Source organism: Dermatophagoides pteronyssinus, unplaced genomic scaffold (assembly GCF_027571235.1).
Source record: "Dermatophagoides pteronyssinus isolate colony J.1.1.1.1 unplaced genomic scaffold, Derpt_VIB-CSIC_2022.12 sq0006, whole genome shotgun sequence".
Lineage (NCBI taxonomy): Eukaryota > Metazoa > Arthropoda > Arachnida > Sarcoptiformes > Pyroglyphidae > Dermatophagoides > Dermatophagoides pteronyssinus.
Window position 1 is genome coordinate 212,401 of NW_027461530.1, and position 26,164 is coordinate 238,564.

Here is a 26,164-nt window from a genome sequence, read left to right on the forward strand (position 1 = left end):
TTGTTTGGATTTGTAGATGGCAGCACAGGCTCTACAATTTTTTGTATTTAAGCAATTTTGCATAACTTTTGATAAATAAAATATTTCTTCATCATTCACCTGGATTATTATTATTATTATTCCGTTACACAAAGTAAATCAATCGATTTCCGATCAACATAGCGATTAACATTACGACGTTTCAGGCAATCCAAAAAACAGTAAAATTACAGACCAAATTCTTTTCGAGATTTTTTTTGGAAAATAATAATTTTTCAAGCATAAACATCTGATTAAATTGGATTTTATATTTATCCTGCTCTTTTTTTTTCGTTTTGTTTTGTTTTGTCATTGGCATCGTTATTGTTACTTTGGATAAAAATGAGCAATTTATTCATTTAATTCAATTCTATTCAATTGAATTTTGCGTGAGTCATTCAAATTTCAAAACATATTTTTCTGCCAATGCTGATGCTGATTAAGACCGGCATAATAATAACAACAACAAAACAACAATAGAGGATTCATTAAATCTATCTCTATATGTATGTATGTATGGTGAGCACCTGTGCCCAATTTGTCCGAAACTTTTTTTTGTAAATTTTTATTATATGTTTCTATTGTTGTTTGTTTCAGGCGGATGATGTTGGATTTATTTATCCCATCCAACCACACTTGTATGTCAGGCAATGTTGGTTGGTTTGGTTCGTGTGGATTGTAAATTGATCAGTTTTTTTTTGGTTGTTCAGTTTTGTTTTGTTTTGAAGTTCATATATCTCATTCTAGCTGGTTGTTTTATTCATTGAACCTGAACCAGGCCAAAACAATAATGAATCCAACCCGGCCAAATGTCATTTTTTTTTTGTTGGAAAGAATCATATGGTCGATTCCATCATCAACAACAATATCAATATTGGACATGACTTTAATTTTGAAAATTACCAAAAACCTGAACTGAACTTTATCAAATTTTGAAACATTTTTTTCGATTAGCGAACAAGTGAACTTTGGCCCCCAAACTAACTAACTGTACTAACTAACTACTGACTATTACGAATCAACCAACCAAGCAAACAATAAGGTGAAAAAATTCTTGTTTTTCGAAAGCTAATTAAAAATGATGGCTATTCCCCGGTATTTTTTATTTTTTTTTTTTTGCAGGGAACCAAAATAACACATATGGCTACAAATTTTGTGTCAAAATATTGACTCATTCAAGTGTATAATAATAATAATAATGGTAATGGTGACATATATATAGTGATCATGTAATTGTCCAATTGCTTTATTAGATTCTATTCACCATCCTCATGATGATCATCATCAACATCATCAACAAAAACATCATCATTTATTCAGGCTATACATTCATTCAGCCTACTTGAAAATGGTGTTTTTTTGTCGTGTTTGTTTGTTTGCCCTATCCATCCATTCATCCAATCTATTGGCTTATTTGTACTTTTGTTTGAATCGAGGATCGATCAGGTCGTTCTTCAAATTCAATGCACGTGCACAAATTTTTTTTTACAATGAATGAATGAATATTATTATGTGCACGGACTATACTCGGATGGTAAAAATTATTTTTATGTCCTTTATGTCGTTCGTTCGTTCATTCATTTCATTTCATTCATATTGTTTGCCTATTATGGCCACATTAATAATAGATTTGGAACCTTATTTTTTCCAATTTTCCACTTTATCTATCTATCTATCTTATAAATGTTATATTCTCATTTCACATTTCATTTCATTGATGATGATGATGATGAACAGATGGTTAACACACAGTCTATTTCATACAATTATTAGATTTATACGTATGTTGTTTGTATATCACATAAAAAACATGAAAAACTGATACATCTCTTTTGCATTTTCAAGTGACAAAATTATGATCATCATCATCATAATCGGAAAGCTTATAAACAAAAAATTTGAAACGATCCATGATTTGATTCAAATCGAATCAATTCGTATCATTTCAAAACAAAATTTAAAAAAAACAAAGGAAAAAGTTTATTTTTCCATAACTCAATATGCTCATCATAATCAATTTGTTTTGGGTATAATAATCATAATCATCGTGAAATCATCATCATTATAATAAAATCAAGTTATACCGATGAATAAATGTCAAATATTGAACCCAAAGAGAAACTAGAAAATAAAGAATAACAAGAATCCACATATGTTTTTGCAAAATATTTTATTTTTCCTTGGTTGGATAATATTTTTGTTTGAAAATTTTTGATGATGATGAATGAAGCAAGCAAGGGAAGGAAGAGAAAAAATCTTTTTATTGGATTTGTTTGTCTGTCTGGATTCGTTGGAATAATAATTGTTGTCTTTGATATATGGATTGATGAAAATGGATTGGATGAAATGCGAATGAAATGAAAAAGATTGGCACCACTATGTTTTTTGTTTTTAAAATGTTTGTTGTTTTTTCACATCACAATAAAATTATTATAATATAATATCGATTTTGGCTTGTGTGGAATGTTGTTAATAATAATAATAATAATGTAAATACAAATGATTAATAATTAGAATAAAAAAACACATAATAATTTCATATGGTTTTAAGATGATAATGATCATCATTAAATAATTATAATTTTGATAATAATATGGTATTTTTTTTCTTTTTTTTTTTTTTACATTTACACAATTTTTGGTATTGTTAATGACAATTTTTATCGATTTTGGATAAATTTTTGGTTGTTTTTTTTATTTATTTAGCTGCACTAACAATTGGTGATCCATGATGATATGATTGACCATTATGACATGCTGTTGGTAATGCTGCAAATGGACTCATTGCAAATGGTGATGTAACAATACCACTCATTCCTATTCAATGGATTGATGGATGGATTAAATTATCATTAGATTTCAATTAACTAACTCAAAAAAAATTTTACCATTAAATAATCCTTGTGAACCGGTAGTCATTGATGTTGTTGGTGAATTTGCTCCATAACCACCACCACCAGCAGCGCCACTATTATTACTACCATTCATTGTTGATGATAAACTGGATGAACCACCATTTCCACCATTATTACCATTACCATTATTAGCACCATTATATGATGATGTAACACTACTTGTACTACTTTGTGATGATGTATTCGAACCATAACTTCGATGACTTGGTGGTGATACACTGCTTGTTTGATGTCTTGAATAATCTATGTAATAATAAAAATGGATATAGAGAAAAAAAATGTTATATTTTTGTTTGACTGATTGATTAATCGATCATTTCATTTCATTTTTGCTGTTAGAATGAATCATTCATCTGAATCACAGAAAAAAATGATGATTCACATAGACATCCATAGGGAATTTAATGAAAATGAACAGAATGAATGAGAGATTGGAAGTGAAAGTGAAACGAAAAATTGAGGGAAAAATAATGAAAAATCAAAAATCAAAAAAAACGAAAAAATGTACCGATTTGAAATCTATAAAATGATTGAAAAGGATTCATTGGAATTGTATCATCATCATTATTAACCAAATTGATTGGTTGTTGAAGATGATTATGATCAATAACATTATCATCATTATTTAAACAAATAGCTTGCTGACCTGCACTAGCTGCATAGGCATTAAATCCGGACATTGCAGCAGCAGCCATTGTTGCTGATACTGGTGATCTTGGCGGTGGTAATGTTGTTGTTGTATTTCGATATAATGCTTCAGCTAAATCGGCTGCACGTTTTAATATAATTTCCTTCATTTTACAAAAAAATGAAAAAAATTACAATTTGAAAAAATTACATTTCAAAAATTATAAAAATCTTACTTTGGGTAGTTTTTCCGGATCACCTGGATGACGTGGAATTAATTTCGATAAACGTGTAAATCCATGATCAATAGTTGGTTCATTGATAGCTATAAAAATATTTACAAATATTCAAAGAAAAGGTAAATTTATAGTTTCATTATTTCAATGATGATTTCTATATCAACAACAACAAACATACCAACATAAATAAAACGACCAGGAGCATTTTTACAAAATTGTTTTGATTTATAGGATAATGTTACTTCAACTACACCTGGAATATTTCTTGGTGGTGTTTGTACACGTATAGCGTGTGAAGTTAATAGCTATTTTCGTTCGTTTGTTAGGTGTGTGTGTGTGAGAGAAAGAAAGAAAAACATTGAATGAATGAATGAATGTAGCACAACATATTGTGATATGTACAACTTACCTCACCCCAAACGGTAACATTACCAAAAACAACTTGTAGGCCATCGAAAAAATTATCTCCCAATATGATAACTGTTGTACCACCAATTGTCCATCCTTCACTTGGACTAATTGCTTTAATACAAGGAGCTGCTGCAAATGGTGCTGGATTTTTTTTTTTAAACGAAAAATGAAAAAATTTTATTTTTTTAAATGTTAAAAAACTGCCCAATTTTCCAAATAAATGTCATTATATGGATTACATGGACAAAATACTTGACTAAGGAAAAAACGAATGTCATCGAGAGAGAAAAAAAACGAAAATAATAAATGTCATTCGGTCGAGAGAAATTTGAAATAAAATAAAATTATTGAATTGAAAATGTTGAAAATTTGGCTCTCGTTTTTTTCTGGCTGATGATGAACTGGATTCAACAACAACAAATTGATCACAGAATTCTGAATTCCAATCACGTCGTAATCAAATTCAAAAAAATAAAAAATAAAATAAAATAAAGGCAGAGAGAGTTTAAGTTACATTTTTCGAATGAAGATCGATGACACATTTAAAAGAGGCAACTTAATTTTTTTTGAATTCTAAATTCCGTTTTTTTTTCTCTCTCTCGAAATTGAAGAGGATTCTGTAAAATTCTGTTGAAAAATTTTCTATTTTTTCAATTTGATTAAACTAGATTGTCTGTTGTTGATTCTTGTTATCTCTCTGTGTAAGTCACTACTGTGTAAAACTTTCGTAAGGGGAAAAAAATTAAAAAAAAAAAAAAATAATAATTACCATCAGTTGGATCAATACGTTTAGTACGTCGACCATGTTTAGAATTATTATGAACAAACATGTTATCCGAAACGGCCAAAATATTACTATCGACACTTACTTGTGTCAATATGACAACCTAGAATATATTTTCGAAAAAAACGGGAAACAAAACAAAAATTTTGGTTTAATTTGATACTTGATGATTATTTTAGCTGAACATTACTAATTTGTAAGTAATGTTTGCCGTAAAAAGATGCACAAAAGAATATTGTGACTGAAACTGAATAAGACTTGTGTGTGTGTGTGTGATTAACTGCAATTATAAACATTTTTTTTGGTAACATGAAACAATGATGAACAATTAGACCGTAAAGTCATGGAATGGAAAACGACAACGACGACGACCTTTTTCTTTTTCATTCATTTTAATAGCCTGTATAACAACATTATTTTTGGAAACTATCTTTCTTTTTTGTGCAATGTTTCCTCTATTCTCCCATCTAGTCTTTTTGCAATGTGATGTGTTATGTATGTTTGTTTCAGTTTCTCATTTTCAGGTTGAAAATGAATGGTGCATTCACATCCATACACACACACACACACAATAATTAATTAGTTAAATTTGATCTATATGTCGAGATAAATATTTAATCAGTTGTTTGCCATATATATTCGTTCTCTTTTTCTCTCTCTCCTGATTGTTATATATATTTTTTTCCGAAAGTAAAACAAACGACGACGACTACGAAAAAGAAAAGGTTTCATTACATCATTTACTATCATCTTTTCTTTTTTCTGTTTCTCGGTTATTATAGCCCGAAAAAATTGATATCCGAAAAAAAGGTTATAATTTTCCACAGAAAAAAAAGCAAAACAAATAAAACAAAAAAAAAATTCAAGTCAAATCAAAATAAATGACTTTTTTCTGTTTTTTGGGTAAAAGTATTTTCACCATTATAAACATGGTTGGTGTGATACTTTGTCAGCTTTTTTTCTGGAACATGTTATATAAGTTATCTTCTTTCCCCTTCATTTGATTCATTACACAAACATTACCGTAAGGGGGGGAAGAGTGAAATAAGCATCAAGTGAACATCGTCATCATCATCAGTGATCTACGGGAGTGCAAAAAAAAAAAGAAGGAGATATTTTGTGTAAACTGTGTATTAAATGATGATGATAAATTGAACTCGATGAAAATGAAAATGAACAGCGAACGAACGAAACATATATTAATCCCAAAGGTTAAATTAATTAAATAATTAATTTTCGTTTTTTTTCAGTTTATCAGTTTAGTTTAGTTTAGTGAAACAAAAAATCGTTATCATTTTCGCTTTTAATTTTAATGAATATAACCTGTATGATGATGATGATGATGAATTCTATGGATAAAAAGCATTAGATTTTTTTGTTTGTTTCATTGAAGAAAAATCCAAGTTTGACTTGTCTAACTCATTAAATAAATGGATTCATTTTATTTTAATACATCTATTTTACACACACTACTCTATTATTCCATATTATCATCATCATATAGTGATATAATGATAATGTTTTCAGCTTTGTTGTTGTTGTTGGTTGTTCCCTTAATATAAAAAATATATATTTTAAAATAAAAAAAAAGATTTTTTTAATGATGGAAAAAAAATTTTACTCCTTTGTTTCACCAACAGTGTTGATTATCCGGATCTATTCTCTATAGTTATTGAAGAAAGAAACGAACGAGAAGACAGATAAATTGATTGAAAATGAATGAAAGATCAAAACTTAACACAAAACTTATTTACTTAACACTAATAATAATAATATACCATCATCATTCTCTTTAACCTTGTCAGCAATATATGTTGTGTTAAATAATCAAATTAGTACCTCTCTCTCTCTCTCTCTCTCGCTCTCTTTCTATTTATTTGAATAGGGAAAAAGTAAAGCAAAAAAATCTAAAAGAAAATTCTATCAAGAATAAGGCAACAACAAAATGATTCACTGTTTTGTGTATGCTGTGTGTTAATATGTATAAATGTTTGGCAGCCGTCATCATGATGATCATCAACAACAGCTTCAATAACAAACTAATTCAATGTAAAATCAAATAATAATAAAAACATTTACCAAAAGCAAAAAACGTTGAAAATGAATGAATGAAAATGTAAGAAAACAGACAAGCAAACAGACAAATTGATATGAAAAGAGTCTAACCGAATATCTATTATTTAAGAAAGGGTTAAATTTTGTTTGAATTAGATTTGCGAATATGTGTGTTTTGTGCCATCCAAAATGAAGATATAATCAAAAAAGAGAGGGAAAAAAGAAAATCAACCAATCAATTTTACAAAAAAAAAAAAAGAAAACCTAAATCATCAAAACATAAAAGAGAGGTGCTGATGCGTATCATCAATCAACCAACCATCCCTAAGAATTGAATGAAAACACAAAATTTGAAAAAATAAAATTACTACAGCCCTTTTATATTTAGTTTGATTTGATGTTATTATTATTATGAATTATTATTATTAGTGATGATCATCATTTGGTTGATTGAATTCATTCATTGAAATGAATCCAATCATACAGGGGAAACACAAAATTTACAAATTGAATTTTGTCGACAAAATTCAAAATCTTTTTATTTACAAATTGAAGAAAAACTTGAAAAAAAAACAAACAAAATTTTCTTACCTGAAACCGGCGCATGTCACGTGGATTTCCAGCATTTTTCAAACAATTCTGATTACATTTGAGAAAAAATTTAAGAAAAAATCTGTCAAATTGAAAAAAAAAGAAAAAGAAATTGATTTAAAATAAATTCAATAAGAAAATCAAAGATTAACACGTGTGTGATGAAAATCTTAAATGGAAAAATCCAATAAAATTATTATCATCGAAACAATCATTTTTTAACCCTCAATTAATCCCACAATCAATGTTAATGATGATGATGATGGAAAAAAGATAAAAACCAAACCAAACCAAAACAACAAGGAATTAATCGAAATAACATTGTGTGATGAATCAAGTGATAAATTTTCAACAAAATTTTCTATTATAATGCATCTATATAAAAATAGTGAACATTATTATTATGTAATTTAATTTGATTTGTCTTTTCTTTTTTTTCGCCAATTTCATTACATAACAAAATTTGTTTTGCTTGCTTGCCTGATGTCGAAAAGGTATGATTAGGATACGCGAAAAACGTTTGGTGATGAAAATTTTGCTTTAGTTTTTCCTATTCTTTGTTCAAAATTGTTGTTTGATGCATTCTGGCCACTATAAAAAAAGAAAGACAAAACAGAATTTCTGTTTTGTTCATGTTGTGATAATGTTTGTCCTGTGTTTGTGTTGTGATATAAAGCGAAAGCGAAAAAAAACATCAACCGTATCATCAATGGAAAAGTGCAAAAAATCTCAAAGGAACTATTAAGATGATGACGATAAGCTATAGAAGAAAGAAAAAACATATAAAAAAAAGAGAAATGGCTATTTCTACCTACACCGTTAACAAAAAAAAAAATTACTATTATTACAAAAACTATAAAAATATTAGATGTGAAAAACAACAACAACAACAACGAAAAAGCAATGAAAAACTAACACAAAATAACACACACACACCCCTTATGTATTCATCGTTTTCCTTCTGGTTGTTTGTTTGTTTGTATGATGATATTGATCAAAATCATCATGTTGTTGTTGTTGTACATGTATGTCATTAAATAAATTGCTTGTTTACAAACAACAACAACAAATACATCACTTTTTCAATAAGATTTAGATATGATAGGTGTGTGTGTGTGTTGAATGAATTTTTTGCTTTGAAATCAATTTGTTGTTGTTGTTGTTTGATAAGAAAAATTAATTTGAAATAAACAAAACGAAAGAGAGATTCTCCAAAATGAAACAAAAAACAATTAATTTGAATCAGAATTTCGGGATTCTATAAAATTTATTGCCCAATGTGATTCAGAGGTCACATTCTGAGTTACATTCTGTATTCTGCGTGTGATTGTTTGTTTGTTTTTTTTCGAAAACGCAAAAGTCCAGTGAAACAACCAAATTGGAACAGTAGGGGAAAAAAGAATCAAACATTCATTTAGTCAACGAAAAGACAATGTTTTTTGTCATTTTTCCTTTATCTGGCTGTACGACTATACTGTATTTCAAACGAAAACATCTCTCCTTCTTGATATAAATATTTTTTTTGTTTTTTCATTTCATTGTTTGACTTGGTAGGCCAAGATTAGAAGGAAAAAAATTTGTTACTAAAGTAAAAAAAATCCAAAAAAATAGTATAAGATACAGCAAGAGAGAGAGAGAGAGAGAGGGAGAAAATGTCAACATCATCAAGCTTGTCAAATGTCACGCAAAAAAAAAAAAATAAGAATAATGAGAATCGAATCCGAATGAACAGAAAAACCTCGAAACAAAACAGAACAAAAAAGAAACGCATCAAAAATGAAACTTAATTTATCAGAAACAAAAAGGATTTTCACAGGATTACCAAAAAGCCATCACACACACACACAAATGTCATTTACCAAAAATAGAATCAAATTGGAAAACAAAACAAAACCTGATAATCACACCCAGATCAAATGGTGATACGACTGAATGCTAACACAGAATCAAATGGGTGGAAAACAAACGACCGAATCAAAGAATATTCCATAGGAAAAAATAATAATCCACCAAAAAAAAGAAGAAAAAAAACCAGGCGACAAACCGATAAAATGGTTTACTGCAATTGTCATTTTTTCTGTTTTTTTTTGGTTTTACAAACAAACAAACCAAAAATTCCTAATTATCATTCAAATATCGAGTGAGTGGGAAAAACAGCAAAATCAGTGGCAAATTTCAACTAACCAAGTCATACAGATTAGAAAGTTTGAGTTTGATAAAATCATCATATTTTCGGTGGGTTTTTTTTTCAAATGAAAAAATTGAAATCAAGAATTCAAAATTTTCAATTCCAAACCAATGAATGAATGAATGAAAAAATATTCTTATTGCAAACCAGTCGAGCCAGTTGATTAGCTCCAGTTCCTTCTTCAACTCTCTCTATGTGTGTGTGTCATTCATCCAAACATCTCGCCCAAAAATAAAAAAAACTACATTATTTTCTGCCTGCCTTTTATATCAAACAACAACAACAACAAAAATATTAATATCCCATGGGATTGTATGAGAGAAAAATATCTATACTATAGTGAAATGGCAAAGTGATCATTCATTTATATATTGCCAAAATACTAAAAATGGAAAGGACATATATCGAGAATTATTTGCCAAAAAATTCATTCAGAATATCAATTCTATCTCACAAATGAATGTCATCATCATTGTTGTTGTGTATAGTGAACAACAACAACAAAAAAATGAATGAAGAAAATTTCAAAATGAAAAAACTTTTCAAACCAACCAAACTAAACTACAGACAGAATGTCACAAAGCTGATATAGAGAATATTTTATTGTTTGGTTTTTCAAACCTTATGAAATCCAATGAAAAAAGAAAATGAATTTGAAATGAGTTTTTTCTTTGAATTGATCCAAAAAAAACGTATAGCACGTGTATCAATTTCAAGAAAGAAAAGGTCTTGAGGTCTTTGATTCAGTTAACTATGTATGCAACTAACTATCTATGATGTGTATCATTATCATGAATGTTATGTAATCTAATCAAGTGAATAAACGTAAACGCGTAATGTAACATGCAAAAAAATATGCAAATTTCCTAAATACGCAAATATATTGCTTGAAGCTATTTTTTTTGTTTTATTTATTTATGTATCGGGCCAACCATAAAATGAAACAAAAAACCAAAATGATATTCATATTCAAATCATCATTATAAACATCAGAAATAAAACAGAAATGGAAATAAAACCAAGTTTTCAGATAGAAATTTGAAAGTTACCAGAAGAATAATAATTATGTAAATTAGATAATTAATTTTATCTAACCAAAGCCAAGATTATTTACTTTTTTTCATAATCATCATCATCAGCAATCGATCGATTGATTGATTGATTAAAATGAAATTTTATTTTATTAAAACAAAACAAAAAAAATGTTGATTGTTTGTTTTTCTCCCTCACACACATTCGATGATTGATTCATTGGGAAAACAAACGTAAAGCCCGATGGACCAACAAGAAAATTCTCCCATTGGGAGTGAAGTGAATAAAATGATTATTTTATTTTTGAAGAAAAAAAAATCAAGACAAAAACACTGTTACTGTTGTTGTTGGGAAAAAACACTCAGGTGAATAGATATTTTGGCAGCAGCAGCAGCAGAAGAAAACTTCTCTAGAGATTTTGATCATCATTATTATCATTATCATCATACACCGATTTGATATGATGATGATTTGGTTCGATGATTTAGTTCATACAAAAGTGATGATACTTTTCTTTTTTTCTTCAATGTTTATCAATTCAATTCAATGATGAAATTCAGTCTCTCTCTCTAGTGAGACCAAAAATGATTTTACCAAAGAAAAAAAAAAAAAACATTCCACATTCATTGTTTTATTCTGGCCACCACACCACCATGTTGTCACACACACACAACAAATATTACGCCAAGGCTCCTTTTGGGAGTATTTTGTTTCAAACTACTACTATACTGTATATCGGAATCTTTTAATCAACACGTCATTGGGAAAACAAAAAACAGAAACAAAACGGTTTCATCAAGAGAATTTCTAAGTACCTTCGGGATTATTATTATTTGTATCCACCAAAGACCAAACACACACACACAAAAAGACAATATATTAATGTTAATGTAATAGTATGGTTGTGATTTGATTTGAAAAACACATTGATCATGATGATGATGATACAAGAATAATAAATACTATAAGCTATTTTCTCGAAAAATGAATGAATGAAACCAAAATAACCAAAATCGAATTCAATTTTTAATTAATTTAATAATTATCCATAATTATTTTGGATTTACCAATTCAATTTTACAAGAATAAAAGAATATTCTTTTTTTAGTCAAATTGAATTCTGGTTTGTTTCTCTCTTTTACAAAAGTTTTTACGGTTGTTATTTTTATGGAACAATAATGTTTTTTCCACATTTTTCCTGGTGACAAAAAAAACAAAATCGCATTTATAAAGCTTATGGAAGAAAAAAAACAATATCCTTGTTTCATTTTAATGTGTATAAATATCACACACACACAAACACAAACACATTTCATTTTCAGGCCATTTTATTTCCTATTCGTTTACATGTTTTCTTGTATTAATACATATACTTGATACAAAACAAAACAAAAATTCCATGACTTTAAACCAGGTAAAACAAAAAACATTTCATTCATAATTGATAATGAAAGATGCATTTGAAATGAATCCAACAACAACTAAACAACATGAAAACATGAAACATGATAGGCGCATACAAAAAACAAACTCATAAATGATTTACACATATACAAAGCACATTGAAATCATTTTGTGTAAATGTCGACACAAACATAAATTGAGATCAAACATTGAGACAAAACACACTATTCTGATGTATCAGTTGCCAGGAAAAAAAAGCTTTATAGCAAAAAACACCAAACACCATGACAATGTTGTTATTCTGGAAATTCAAAGGCAAAGAATCATCATCAAAAGGAAAAAAGCCAACAAATTGGATATGAAAAGAGAGAATAGCATTTAAATTTATCATCATATAAACAATCAAATTTTCAATGATGATGGTCATTACAAAAACTTTACTTTTAAAATAAATGATTCAGACACATCAATGTCATGTGAAAAACAAACGAAACAAATTGATAAACGTGCCATCAACTTAAACAGAAATGTGAAACAAAACGAAATCCTATCCAAAGATGAATATAGACAAAAAAAAGAAGAAAATTAATTATTCGATCACACACATAAAATAACCAACAACATTCCATTTCAAACATTATTCGTTTGGCTGATCAGTTATATTCAATAGTCATTCATTCATTCATTCAGTCAGCCAATCAGTCAATTATTCTTTTCGTTTAGCCCAGAAAAAAAATAATACAAATTGATGTATTGTCTGTGTGTGTGTTTATTGAAATTGAACGAAACGAAAGATGCTCAACATAGAAAAAATAACAGTAACGAACGAACGAACGAATCATTGAATTCAATTTACGATTCGTGCAATTTCCTTTTTGGTCATCACACAACATTCATTCATTCGTTTATTCAGATCTCTTGTTAATGAAATTGTTGTACAATCCATCCATCCATCTTATCTTATCTATCAAGTCATCGTATTTGGTTAGTTTAACGTTGTTGTTGTTGTCCAGAAAATTCATCTACATACAAACATCACATCACATCTCTCTCTCTCTCTCTCTCTACATATTATTTGTATTCATTTTCGATCAATTTTTTTCGTTTTCGGAATAAAAACAAAACTTTTGTATACACCATTCACCATTCATTGATATAGTGGAGTCTATTAATCGAAAATAAATCAAAAAAAAAAGAAAAGAAAAAGAAAAATAATAAAGACAAATAAAGACGAATTGTTTTCTCTCTTTGCTTTGCCTTGTGCCTGTGTGTGTGAAATGTATATTTCGTTCGTATTATTTTCCTATTACGATTTTGCATCGATGTTTGTGTGATGGCTATCTCTCTCTCTGTGTAAGTATACGGTTGATGATGATGATGGAAGAAAAAAAAGTGTGAATTCAGCGTAAATCAAGATCGATGTGTTTTGTTTTTGTCTCGTTTCGTTTGCATATCTATACTATCTATATAGATACTATGGAATGGTTCAATAATAAAAATGATAAAGGAAAAAAGATGCAGCAGAAAAAAAAATCGAAATTGAACGAAACTCGATCTTTGGAAAAGGAAAAAGAAAAAACAAACAAACAGCCATTCAAGCATCACACACACACACATAGAAAAACATTTGAATGAATATCATATCAGGATTCACGTTTTTCTTTTTTTTGCATGCATTCATTTCATTTCATTTTCATTTTCATTTTCATTTTCATCGATATTTGTGTGTGCAAATCAAAGATACAAACCAAAACAAAACAAAAAAATTGAAAGCAAGCAAGCAATGGAATTGTGAAAATAGGCAAAATTCTCATTTCCAAAATAGTTTTCTCATTTGCCACATATAGGCCGAATGGCCGAATTATAATCAAACACACACACACAGTGAAATAGAGAGAATTACTGGGGACTTAAGCCAGCCAGCCAAATTATTATCAAATAATCGATGGAAAAGCCACAACAACCAGGTCTTTTGATCGAATACCGACCGAAAAAAAATTGGCTAAATTGATTGACAACCCAACCAATTATTATACAACCACAATATAACAATAGCCGAAAAAAAGGTAAAAATTTCTGCAACAAAAAAAAATATGACAATTTACTACCTTGACCACCATTGAAAACTAAAACTAAAGAATATTATCGTCTAATTAGCATTTAATTGCCGCCGCTCCTGTTGTTTTGGTCGTCATCAACAAATCATCATCATAAAAAAACACAACCAACAAAAGAATTATCGAACAAAAAAAAAAATGGTAATGATCATCAAGCAAGCAAATTACCAGGCAGGCAATAACTTATTAATTATTATTATTATGGGCTACTATTATTATTATTATCATTCAACAAACCATCATCGTCAAATTAGCAAATCTAACAACCAAAAAATTTAGTTTAGAGATTAGGTTAATTAAAAAAAAATGAATGAATGAATGAATAAATTTTCTATGGTCATTTTCCATTCAGGCTAGACGTGCTTTCAAATTCAAAAAAAAAGAAGAAGAAAATTCTTCAGTGTCGTTGACAACAACAGTTATATAACAATCATCATTTTGCGGAAAAAAACACACGCAATTTTAGAGAAAAAATCATTCATTGAAAACGAAATCACGTTTTGTTGTTGTTGTTATAAAACAACAACAATAACCATCATTATCATTATCATTATTATTTGAAATCAAATTCATTTGAAAATTCAATGATAATAATGATGGTGGCTACCTGATGGTTAATTTTTTAATACAGGAATTTGTCAACCACCACCACGTTATCAAACTGATCATCATCATACGTGTGTGAAACAGGTGCAATTCGGTAAAAAAAATATCCCTTTTTCCTATTTGATTGAATAGAACAACACAATACACATGTATAGTGTACATTTTTTTTCCGTTTAAAAAAACAAAAATCCAAAGAAAGAAAGAAACAAAAAAAAATCCCAAAACATGAGAAAAGCTCTCCTTTGAGATTCAGATCAGGCCCCAAAGGAAACCCAAATACACACACACACCAAACACCCCAAAGAGACCATAGAATCAATGATGATAATAATGATGATGTCCCTGGCCATCATCATTTCATTTACCCACACACACACACACATACACAAAAAAAGTGTTGTTCAACATAAATGATTTCTTTCTTTCTCTCTCACTAAATATCACATAGTTTTTCTTTTGTTGACTATTTGGTGACCACAACAACAACAACAACAAGATGATGATAATACCTATATGGGCCACATTGGAATTGTTCAACTATACAGGCTCAAAGCGGGCCACAAGAGACCAAAGAAATAACAAAAATCAAGTAAAAATAGAATATAAAAAACAATGCGGATGATGATGAAAAGTAAAAAATATTCGAGAGAAAATGAAACCGGCCGGTATTTTATTTTTTTGTTGAATGAAACCCCCCCCCAAAGAAACAATTATCTCTCATATTTACCTGAATGAATGAAATATTCATTCATTCATAGGTAAGTTTTAATGAGTTTGTTTGTTTGATTTTTATTTGTGGTCGGCTCTTTCTCTCTCTCTATTTTATACCTGGTTGGTTGTAATTAGTATTCCGGGGGAAAGAGAAAGAAGAAAATTTCCGAAAACAAAACAAAACTCATCATCATTAGGCAATTATATAATAATAAAAAGAAAAGAAAGTTTATGGTCAACAAAATATTTGCTTTTGGGAAATACAATTAGAAAAAACAAAAACAAAGCAAAGGAATAATTAAGAGAATACAGGAAAATGATCGATTAGCAATGGAAAAAAATATCGATTAAAATTTTTTTTTGTTTTTTTCCAGAAAACAAAAATCATCATCATTTAGGTGTCATTATAAATGTGCGACTAAAAATGAATTGAGGAAAGAAAAACTATGTTTTTTTTAAAACACACTGTTAAAAGTTTGAAAATTCAAAAAAGAAAAAATCATTCCATTCAATTCATGTTTGTGTTTTCAATGGACAAAAAGATAAAAAAAATGCAGAAAAAAAACACAGAACGTTGTTTGTCTCAAAAAAACTGTTAAACAAAACAAAACAAAAAAAAAAAACGGATCGTATCAATATTGACATAAAGAAACAACAAAGTTTCGTTTACACATCTTTTTTCATTCATTCATTCATTCAACCAAACAAACATTTTCTTTTTTTTGTGAAAATTTCAAACAGTATCAATCCATCCATTCATTCATCCATCCATCAATTTTTCAACATTGAACAGTAGAGTAGAAATACAATCAACCATTCATTCAATTTACTGAATTTTCTCGCTTTTTTCTCGAAAACAAAAGCGAAAACTGGTAAAGAAAAGATTTTCCTCACCATTGAAGTTCATCATCATCATCGAATCAGTACTCATTACACACTTACAAGTTTTTTTTCTGTGTGTGTGTGTTTATCAAATGATCGAAATTGACAAATTCAACCTTGGTTGGTTAAAATGATGATAATGATGATACTTAAGATGATACTCATCAAACAATAATAATGATGAAAACAAGAATCTGAATTTCGGTGTGTGTGTGTTCAACCTGTTCAATTATTTACTTTGTTTTTTTTCATTCAACCTTTATTTCAATTCTTTTATTTCATCGTTTTTTTTCCATTCACTATCTATGTTGATTTTTGTCACACACACACACACACTTGACACACTTGCACTCGCACCCTGTATAAGCTCTTTTTTAAACATAGATTCTTTTGAAAAAAACGTAAAAACATAAAGCTTGAATGAAGAAAAAAACGAATACACATCACATTCTATTGTGAGATAGGTAACATCATCTAACACAACAGCAGACATTATTTTATTGATGTTTTTTTCTCTCTCGAAAAAAAAACACACTCATTCTTCTTTTTTTTCCTATTGAAACGATGTGATCTATTTTGTAACACAAAACACAAAGTGAAAGAAACAAAATTGAACCGAAAAAAAACATACATAACATATTGACATAGACCATAGGTGTGTGTGTGAAAAATCATGTAGAATCAATGATAAATATCTCTATATAAATGTGTTCACAATCACAATGAATCGATCAAAACTGATTCAAACAAAAAAAAATATTTGAAACCGATAAATAATAATAATGGAACATGAGAATAGCAAAAGAAAAAAACCTATGGCCCAGAAAACAAAAATTCTTATCACTAAAAATGAATCAAAATGGAGAGAGAGAGAGAGAGAGAGAGAGAGAGAGAGAAAGATTCACACACACAATGATGTTCATAACACAAACACTTTACTATGATGAATCTATCATCACCACCAAACAATCAACATTTGAATTGTGAATTGTGGAGATTTTCATCTCTATCTCTCTCCCACACACACACAATCAAAAAGAAATTCATTCAATTCATATATGGAATAAAGATATTTATTTAGAGATTAAAAAAACAACGACAACCAAACAACATTCAACATTCGAAAAAAGTTTGTGAATTTTGTTGTTTTTTCAATATTTATTTGTGGTCCTAATATAATCAACGAAAATGAAATATAAAACGATAAAATGATGCTGATTTGGTGATGATTTGCTGATGGATGGACGTTTGAAAAAAAGGAATATTGGAAATGGAAATGGAAATGGCAGACTATTGCCGCTGCTGCTTATTTAATTGTGAAAAGCTTTTTGAAAATGATAATTCCTCATCAGCTGCAATCAACAACAACAACAACAAAAAGATTTAACCAATCTGATAAGAAACTTTTTTTCGTTTGATGACATCGAATAGGTCAGCCTTATTGAATGATTATTATGATTATGATGATTATGATGATGGAGGCAAGGAAAAAAAATTTGAAACGAAACTAGAGAAAAGTGTCACGTGCCATGATCACACGCCCAATCCATTTTCTTCGATTTTTTTTTATTATCATTACCGTTATGTAAGTATGCATACACGTCAATATAAAATAAACACGTGCAAACCAAACACACACACACACACACACCGTCAATATGGCTGACTTGATTGAATTGACTTGAATGACTGACCTTATTTGATGCTTTAAAAAGCATCTTTTTTTTGTTGTTGTTGTTGTTTGGTGCTTTGGTGTGCATATCGCACTTAAACAGATTTACAGTTCAAATTCAGTCAATTCAGTTCAAGTCATAATAATAATAATAATAATTTTATTTTTCAAAAGAACCTCTAGAACTAGTATTTTACACTAGAGGTTATATATCTAAGCATGTTATAGTTCAAGTCATACACATCAAAATCAATGAAATTCTTTTTACAGGAAAATTCATTAGTTTTATTTAGCAAGTTTTTGTTACACAAAAACGTGTGTTTGTGTGGAATTAGATATATTTTTTTTATTCTGTTTTGGTTGATAATTTATTTGCTGCTGAAAATGAAAAACTTTTTTTTTTTTGATTGTATCAAATCATCATCATCATTGAAATGAGCAATCATCAAATTGAAAAACTGAAAATGAAAAATTTGAAATTCAAAACGTTTCAAAAAGCGAAATGAAACCAAACAAACGAACGAGAAATGTCATACAGAGAAATGTATCAAAAAAAATATGGAAACAAAAAAATTCTTGTTTCAAATTGCATCGCAGCCAAAAAACTAAACTAATCAACTAAACCCAAACCGAAATGTCAAACGAAAAAAATGGAAATAATAATAAATTATCATCATTGTTTTCCAAAGAAAAAAAAACGTCAGAATTTTGTTATAACAAACAAACAAACCAACCAACCAACTAACTAACTAACCGTTTGTCAAATTCAAAGAAATTTACATTTGCATATTATATTCATCCATATAAATTTTTTTTTTGAATATTTAATTCTTGAACATTCGTCATTTCACTTTTGTTTGATTCTATGTTAATTTGAACAGAAAAAAAACCCTGAATGTCACAAAATGTAATGTGACAGTGTTTGATAAAAATGTAAATAAAGAATGAAAAAAACTTACCGATCAATAATGACTGGATCCGATGGTGTTTCATTACGATTTCCGCAGCTTTTTTTGTCACAACAGCGGCTATTTTAACGTTGTTTTGAAACGAAAATCATAAATCAATTAAGTTTGATAATAGGATTAGATGATAAAGTGGAAAGAGAGAAAAAAAACATGAACATACCTGCACATAACTTCATGTGTTAAAAGTACACGGCACATTTCAGGATTTTTATCTTGACCTTCATAAATTATCGCCTAGAAAAAAGAATCCGAAAAATTATTATTCAACAACAATTATCATTGGAAAAAAAGAAAGAAAGATTCTTTGATTCTCAAGTGGTTCTCTCCCCCTCACCACCAATTCACATCCTCATCGACAGAAAAAAAACGATAACAATCGAATCGAGATAACCAATAAAAAGCAAAAGCTTTATATTCAAAGGAAAAAAGGGAAAATCATAAAAGTCAATTGATATTGGCTATTATCATTGGGGTTATCCTTTTCTTTTCCTGTTATTGCAAACAGAAATAAAAAAAAATATTACTTTAGATTCGTATTCGCAGCAATTACTGCTCCCAATGGTCGCATTCAAACAAAAAAATATATATTTTTTTTTTACGTTTTTTCTTCTCACATTTCCTACACACATTCTATTCTATAGAATCCTGTATGCGATGAAGAACAAAAAAAAAATGTTTTTAACGATATTTTATGATTATCATCATTATTAATAGCCCCTTGAACGTAATTCAAAAGATGATGATGAAAGAAAGAAAGAAAGAAAAAACCTATAGACAAATGTGATTTGTTTTGAAAATGAAAAGCAATTTGACAATTATTATTATTGTTGAAATGATAAAATGAAAAATTCTTGATAATCTTTTTCATTGCTATGATTGGAAAATGATTTATTTGGATCACCATCAAATTTTTTCATGACCTATGTTTCATTTGAATGCAAAGAATCATTTAGCTTCAGGGCCAAACACACACACACATACAACAAAAAAAAAAAAATCATTCATTTCATTTGAATCAAACAAACAAACAAACCAAAAAAATTATTATTTCAAATATAAATATTGATGGCCACAAATAACCAATAACCAATGAATGAAAATAATCGTTTTTCATTTTCTCTATTCAATGAATAAAGAAAACGAAAATTTCACTTGTTATTTTGCTGGTTCAATCATCATTTTAACAAATGCAAAAAAGAAAAAGGACCTGTCATGTCATTGTATGATGCACAACAACAAAAAAAAATTGTAGCCATTGTTGTTGGTTCGAAACAAGCTAACCAATTTACAATCATTGTAATCATAATCATCAACGTAGATGATGCATTCATTCATTCATTCATTCATTTTGAATGAATGGTCTTTGCACTTGCTCTTTCCTGCTTTTATTTTTTGGTTAGTTTAGTAGTTTTGTACTTTTTTCAAACTAGCCCCGAAATTTTTTTTTGTTTTGTTTCGATCCAAAACAACAAACATCTGTTCTGTTAGATAAGCATATAAACATTCAGGCATATATTCAGCTTTTTTGAAAGAAAACAAAACAGAAAACAGAAAACCAAATGCCCAATCGAATGAAAAGAGAATTTTGGTTAAGCCAATTTGTTTGGAATAAAAAAAAGGCTCCAATAACACACACACTGAATCTCTACACTTTTTATTTTTCGGATAACAGAAGGGCCAATTCGGATAAATGTCATGTTTTTGAATGAAAAAGTTTGTTTCAATAGTTTTTGTTTGGAACAAGAAAAAAAATTACTAACTACCGGAGAATAATAATGACAAAATAACAAAATGATCAAAGCAATTTGATTTCATTTCAAAGTTTTTTTATTGTAAAACAAGAATATAGAGATGCCCCAAATGTTCATATATTCAGTGGCAGTATTGAATGACATAAGGATGCCAGAAGGTTACTTTTGTAATAAATTTTGGATTGGAGGTGATGGTGGGGGAAATTGAATAATGATGTTTCCAGTTTTTGTGTGATTAATGAACATGAAACAAGTGAAAACGAAAACAAGTGACAAACAAACAAACTTACCTGTTTAGTAACCGAATCAATTAATCTAATATAAATATCTTGTTCTTGCCTGACACCATTTATATAAAGTAATTGTAAACGATAATGTATACCATTATTTGTTTTTGGTCCTTCTGGTTCCTGTTTTATAAATCAAAAAAAAAAAACAAAAACAAAATCAATAAAATTAATTAAATGAAAATCAATCAATCAATCAATCAATCAAATTGATTTATTGAAAAAATAATAGAAATAACAAAATGAAAATAAATCATACTTGATCTTTTTCAATAAAACCAACAAATGCTGTACGTTCAATTTCAACTGCATGACCATTTTTATCGAATAATGCAATGACAAAATGAAAAAAATTACTTTTACGTAGATTGGATGGTGGTTGTTTTTCGAAATGTGCTCGGCTTAGTCCAACGCTTTATTAATTGGAAAAATGAGAGAAAAAAAAATGGAAAGATCAATAAATTGATTATCAGAGAGACAGAGAAAGATGTCTTTTTCAATCATACTTGGATGGCTGATCAGCAGCTAACATTGTATTGGACATCCAAGATGTATGATGATGATGATTTACAGCAGCACGTAAACCTGGATGTGAATGATGATGATGATGTGGATTTAGATGATGTGGATTTAAATGTGGATGATGATGATGATGTGAATTTAGATGATTTAAATGTGTATGTAGATGATTAGTTTCATTAAAATTTGGTTCTTCTTTGATTATTAAATTACTTGTTGTTGTTGCTGTTGTTGTTGTTGATGATGTTGGAATTGTTGATGATGATGATGACAAACAAGAATGATGATGATGTCTTGCCTGATGAATTGTTGTTGTCAAATCATTCAATTGATTTGGATGATGTAGGCCAAACATGGTGGCCATCGTTTTCAAAATTTTTTAAATGTTTTTGAAATTTGAGCAACAGTTTTTTGTTTTCTTTTGACCAAAAAACAGAAACAAACAAACAAACAAATCACATCGCACGCACTGGATCAATCAAATCTTTGATTAATCAATCAATCAGGTGTATCGATCAATAAAAATGTTGTTGATGATGCTGTTGAAAACTGTAATTAAATTATTTTCAATAATAAACATTCACTATTTGATTATATAACACTTCAAACACACCACAAACAAAATTTGTCTTTTTCTTCAACAAGCAAACAAACAAACAACAAAATCTTATTTATTTCAACAAAAACAAAAAAAAAAAGTTTTCAAGTTTGATTAAGAATCAATTGATTGTTTGGCAACTATGTTATTTTTGTTTTGTTGAAATCATTTGTGGTCACTTAGGATTTCATTTTCAAATGATAATAATAATAATAATGAGGATGATGGTTGTATTTTGAGGATCAATGTCGTCCACAGACACTTAAAACACACTACAAGCAAACAAACAAACAAACCGAACCAAAACCAAACATTTGATTTGATCCCCAGATGTCATATATATTCTATATATATGAACAACAACAAAGAATCTCTCAAGAGATGTTTACGATGATGATGATGATGATGATCATTCAAACATGACAAGAGAGCAAGTGAATAGATGATGTGGATGATGATGATGATCAAACAGCAAACGAATAATGTATAATGATTTTTTTTACTTTAACCAAAAAAAAAGTCGAATTATATATTTTTTGTTTCCACTAAACCAACCTTTTTTTGTTTGCTTGTTTGATTCTATTGACAACATAGACACACAGAGAGAGAGAGAGAAAAAACGATGAAAATTCTGCACACAAAAAACCAAACCAAACGATTTTCAACAACAAAGTTTATGCCCCAAGTGAATCATCATCATCCATACGTAGTTTTCACAACAAACAAAACAACAACAAGTTTTAAAATCAAAAACAAAAAAAATTGGCGGTAACGGTAGTCAAGTGTGTAAATATCATATCATTTCGCTCAGTGTTTGGGACTAGCATGCGTTGACATAATATATAGTATGCTATAGCACACTGTCTCTCATACACCATGCACCAAGAATTCTGGAACCAAAAAAAAGAGGGGACAAAAAAATATGAGCAATCTCTATGAGAGCAAAACACGTTAAGAATTCTTGACAAAAACGAAAAACAAAAAAAAAAACAGACGACACAAACTGAATACTGTTCTTTGTTGGCTGTTCTTTGTCTCCACCTACTTCAATCTAAATCAATAAACGACAAAACTCCGCCCATTTTGACCGGTGCTTCATTTTTTTTCTCCAAAGTTATTGAAAAAAAAAATTTTCACCAAAAATAAATCCAAATAAAATGTACCGTCCCATTTTTTTTTGTTTTGTTTTGTTTACTATCTGCCAATCCTATCTGCTATCTTCATCCATACACATTTACAGTGTGTCTTCCCTATCATCAAGAGAATTGAAAACATCATCATTTTATTTATGGATTTATTCAATTTTCGTCTATTCGCTGTTGATATTGATGATGTCTATTTAGTCACTCCTTCTGGCGCCCGAATCCTGATATTGTGTGCGAGTGAGTGTCGATGGCGCCCGAAAAAAAAGCAACAAGAACAAGAAAAAGATCATCATCATCATTGTTATGAGGCCCAAATATCATTGTTCAAACAACGCCTTAAGAATAATGATTTTCCGAACAATCTCTATGGACTAACCAATTTAGTCAGTTTTTTTTGGGGGGAACAAAACAAACACACAATACATTTGATGATTTTTACTCAAACAAAAAAATCGATTAAAATGAATCAGTTTTTTTTTTTGATTATATTTAGTCAATCAATCAATCAATCGATTGGTTCTTCAACAAAAACGAATGGAGCAATCAACATGTTGCACATCCACAACATCATCATCATTGTCGATTACGCAATGTGTGTGTGTAATGTCCATTTGCCTATGGACTAGCCATATGGATAATGATGATGATTTCGGTGTGTGTGTGTGTTTATGGAGAAAGCCCTGGTGAATTCTCTGAACAAAAATACTGATTTCTTTTCACTTTACTTTCAATCCCAAGTGGATCACCAAAAAAAGGTTTTCCCTCTCTTCAAATGTTTGTACAATATTTTCATCATCATCATCAGCTGATGAAGAAGAAAAAAAGAGTGAACAAAAAAAATGGAGCAAACAACCAAGACAAAAACAAAGAAGAAGAAAAAAGATACAAACCGAAAATGATATGGCCCCTCATAGGATTTGTTTTTGGATCAATTTTTCTGGTTTCCGATTCAGATTTGTTGTTGATAATGATGATGATGATGATGAAAATCGATACCCATATTGTTTCACATCAACTGGTTGTGATTAGATTTTTGTTTTTTAGAGTTTTGAAAATTTGAAAAAAAATGTGACACTTGTTCGATAGAAAAAAAACATTCAACAACAACAACAAAGGTCTTTAACCTTGATTTTTTTGGTGGAAGAGAAGGGGTTAAAAAAAACAAAAAATTTTAGTACATTTCATTTATTTGGCCATAATATGAACAAACAAACAAACAAAAAATTTCAAATTTTTTACCTGATAATCCTTTTGTTTCTGTTTTTTTGGCCAAAACAAATGTCCTTGATATTTTTGTTTGTGTTCTATGTATGTACATTTTCATTGCATGTTACATTGACTTTTAATCACCGATCGATTTGGTTATCGATGGTAACAACGAACGTTTGCACGACAAACGAAACTGAAAACGAAAAATTCTTGTAAATAATTTAGGATAGGAATACGAGAAAAAAATGTGCTTTCATAATTGTCACTTGTCAAGAAAAATATTGGCAAAAAATGAAAATGACAGTATTTGGCTGAGAAATATTCCCGAGAAAAAATCAAGAAATTTTCTCGTAAATAATTAATAATTTCATTTGCAGAAAAAAAATGTAATATTTTTTCCGGAATAAACCAATAACTTTCATTATCATCAATCATACACTGAGAGAAAAGTGTGGTTTGCACACGCCAATTTTTTTGAGGTTTGCACGCCAATCGCTAACACATTTACATGCTTTTTTTGATGGCGTGCATACCTCAATGTTGGCGTTATTACGGCATCCAAATTGGACTTTTTTCTCAGTGTATAGGGGAAAAGGCAAAATTTTCTTCCAAAAATCATAAGATTACGAAAACAAAATGAAAGAAAAATCATAAGACATTCGGACATTACGGGAATTATTCTGTTTTCCGGGAAATATTTTCCTGCAAAAAATAAATTATAATGGGAGAAAAAAAAAGTTAATTTTAATTGAAAAAATGAATTACAGAAACACACACACACAGGAATATTCTCTAATGGGACTTATTCTTTACCAAAAAGAAGAAAACTACTATGACAATCTTGATTGGGTTTCATAATCATTAATTGGATCTCGATTAAAATATGAAAAAAATTATGGAAATTCTTCATTTGAATATCATCATCATCATTGAATGAATGAATTGGGGACCAAAACTTTAATTAAAAATGTTAATCATAATCATCATTATGATGATGATTATGAACCAAAATTGAGTTTTTTTTTTTGTTTTGCCATAACCATCATATCTTGGTGCATCTTTTTTTTTTTGTTTTGATATCTGAATGGATGATGGTCCATATGGAATATATTATTTCATGAATAAATATGGATTAATTAAAACAATTTTTTTTGTTTTTCAAAAAAAAATTATAGCGATCCAAATCCCAATTGAATGAATTTTGTTTTTGTTATTTTCTGGTGATCGAGAAGAGAGAATAGGAGAAAAAGGCAGGCAAACAAAGTGCGCTGGGAAAAAGTTTCTGAAATCATTTTTGAATGAAAAAAAACTTTCTCTAAAGTTACGCTTTGATAATAAAAAAAGATAAATTATTATGATTATAATTATGAAACATATATTTTTTCCCAAAATATTTCTTCATTAATTACATTCACATTCATTCAATATTGTAATG

The 26,164-nt window shown here is 28.9% G+C and overlaps 1 protein-coding gene and 1 long non-coding RNA gene across 4 annotated transcripts; one reads left to right on the forward strand and one right to left on the reverse strand.

Annotated features, from left to right (window-relative positions):
- The first annotated feature begins 70 nt into the window (after nt 1–70).
- On the forward strand, nt 71–1,894 carry LOC142645121 (uncharacterized). Of its 3 annotated transcripts, none has more exons than XR_012846301.1 (4): nt 71–528; nt 616–1,060; nt 1,141–1,219; nt 1,272–1,890. It is a non-coding gene; the product is annotated as an uncharacterized LOC142645121 (long non-coding RNA). The 3 variants fall into 3 exon arrangements; XR_012846300.1 differs by having other exon boundaries at nt 71–524; nt 1,272–1,889; XR_012846299.1 differs by having other exon boundaries at nt 71–1,060; nt 1,272–1,894.
- A 275-nt stretch (nt 1,895–2,169) lies between these two features.
- kn (EBF transcription factor knot) lies at nt 2,170–24,611 on the reverse strand. The gene is made up of 14 exons (XM_075820174.1): nt 24,411–24,611; nt 21,765–22,326; nt 21,518–21,671; nt 21,262–21,381; nt 19,381–19,454; nt 19,212–19,280; nt 7,641–7,722; nt 4,980–5,097; nt 4,209–4,351; nt 3,978–4,104; nt 3,797–3,885; nt 3,580–3,724; nt 2,907–3,176; nt 2,170–2,835 (listed from the first exon to the last, which is right to left on the reverse strand). Exons 2-14 carry the CDS (start codon nt 22,139–22,141, stop codon nt 2,717–2,719), a joined length of 1,887 nt encoding a protein of 628 aa, XP_075676289.1. The 5' UTR covers nt 22,142–22,326; nt 24,411–24,611; the 3' UTR covers nt 2,170–2,716.
- Nucleotides 24,612–26,164: the final 1,553 nt, after the last annotated feature.

Coding starts and splice junctions, on each gene's coding strand:
- kn (XM_075820174.1), bottom strand. CDS start 22,141: ATGGCCACCATGTTTGGCCTACATCATCCAAATCAATTGAATGATTTG. Junction 19,455..21,261: donor TTGATTCGGTTACTAAACAG/GTAAGTTTGTTT, acceptor TCTTTTTTCTAG/GCGATAATTTATGAAGGTCA. Junction 4,105..4,208: donor ATGTTACCGTTTGGGGTGAG/GTAAGTTGTACA, acceptor GAACGAAAATAG/CTATTAACTTCACACGCTAT.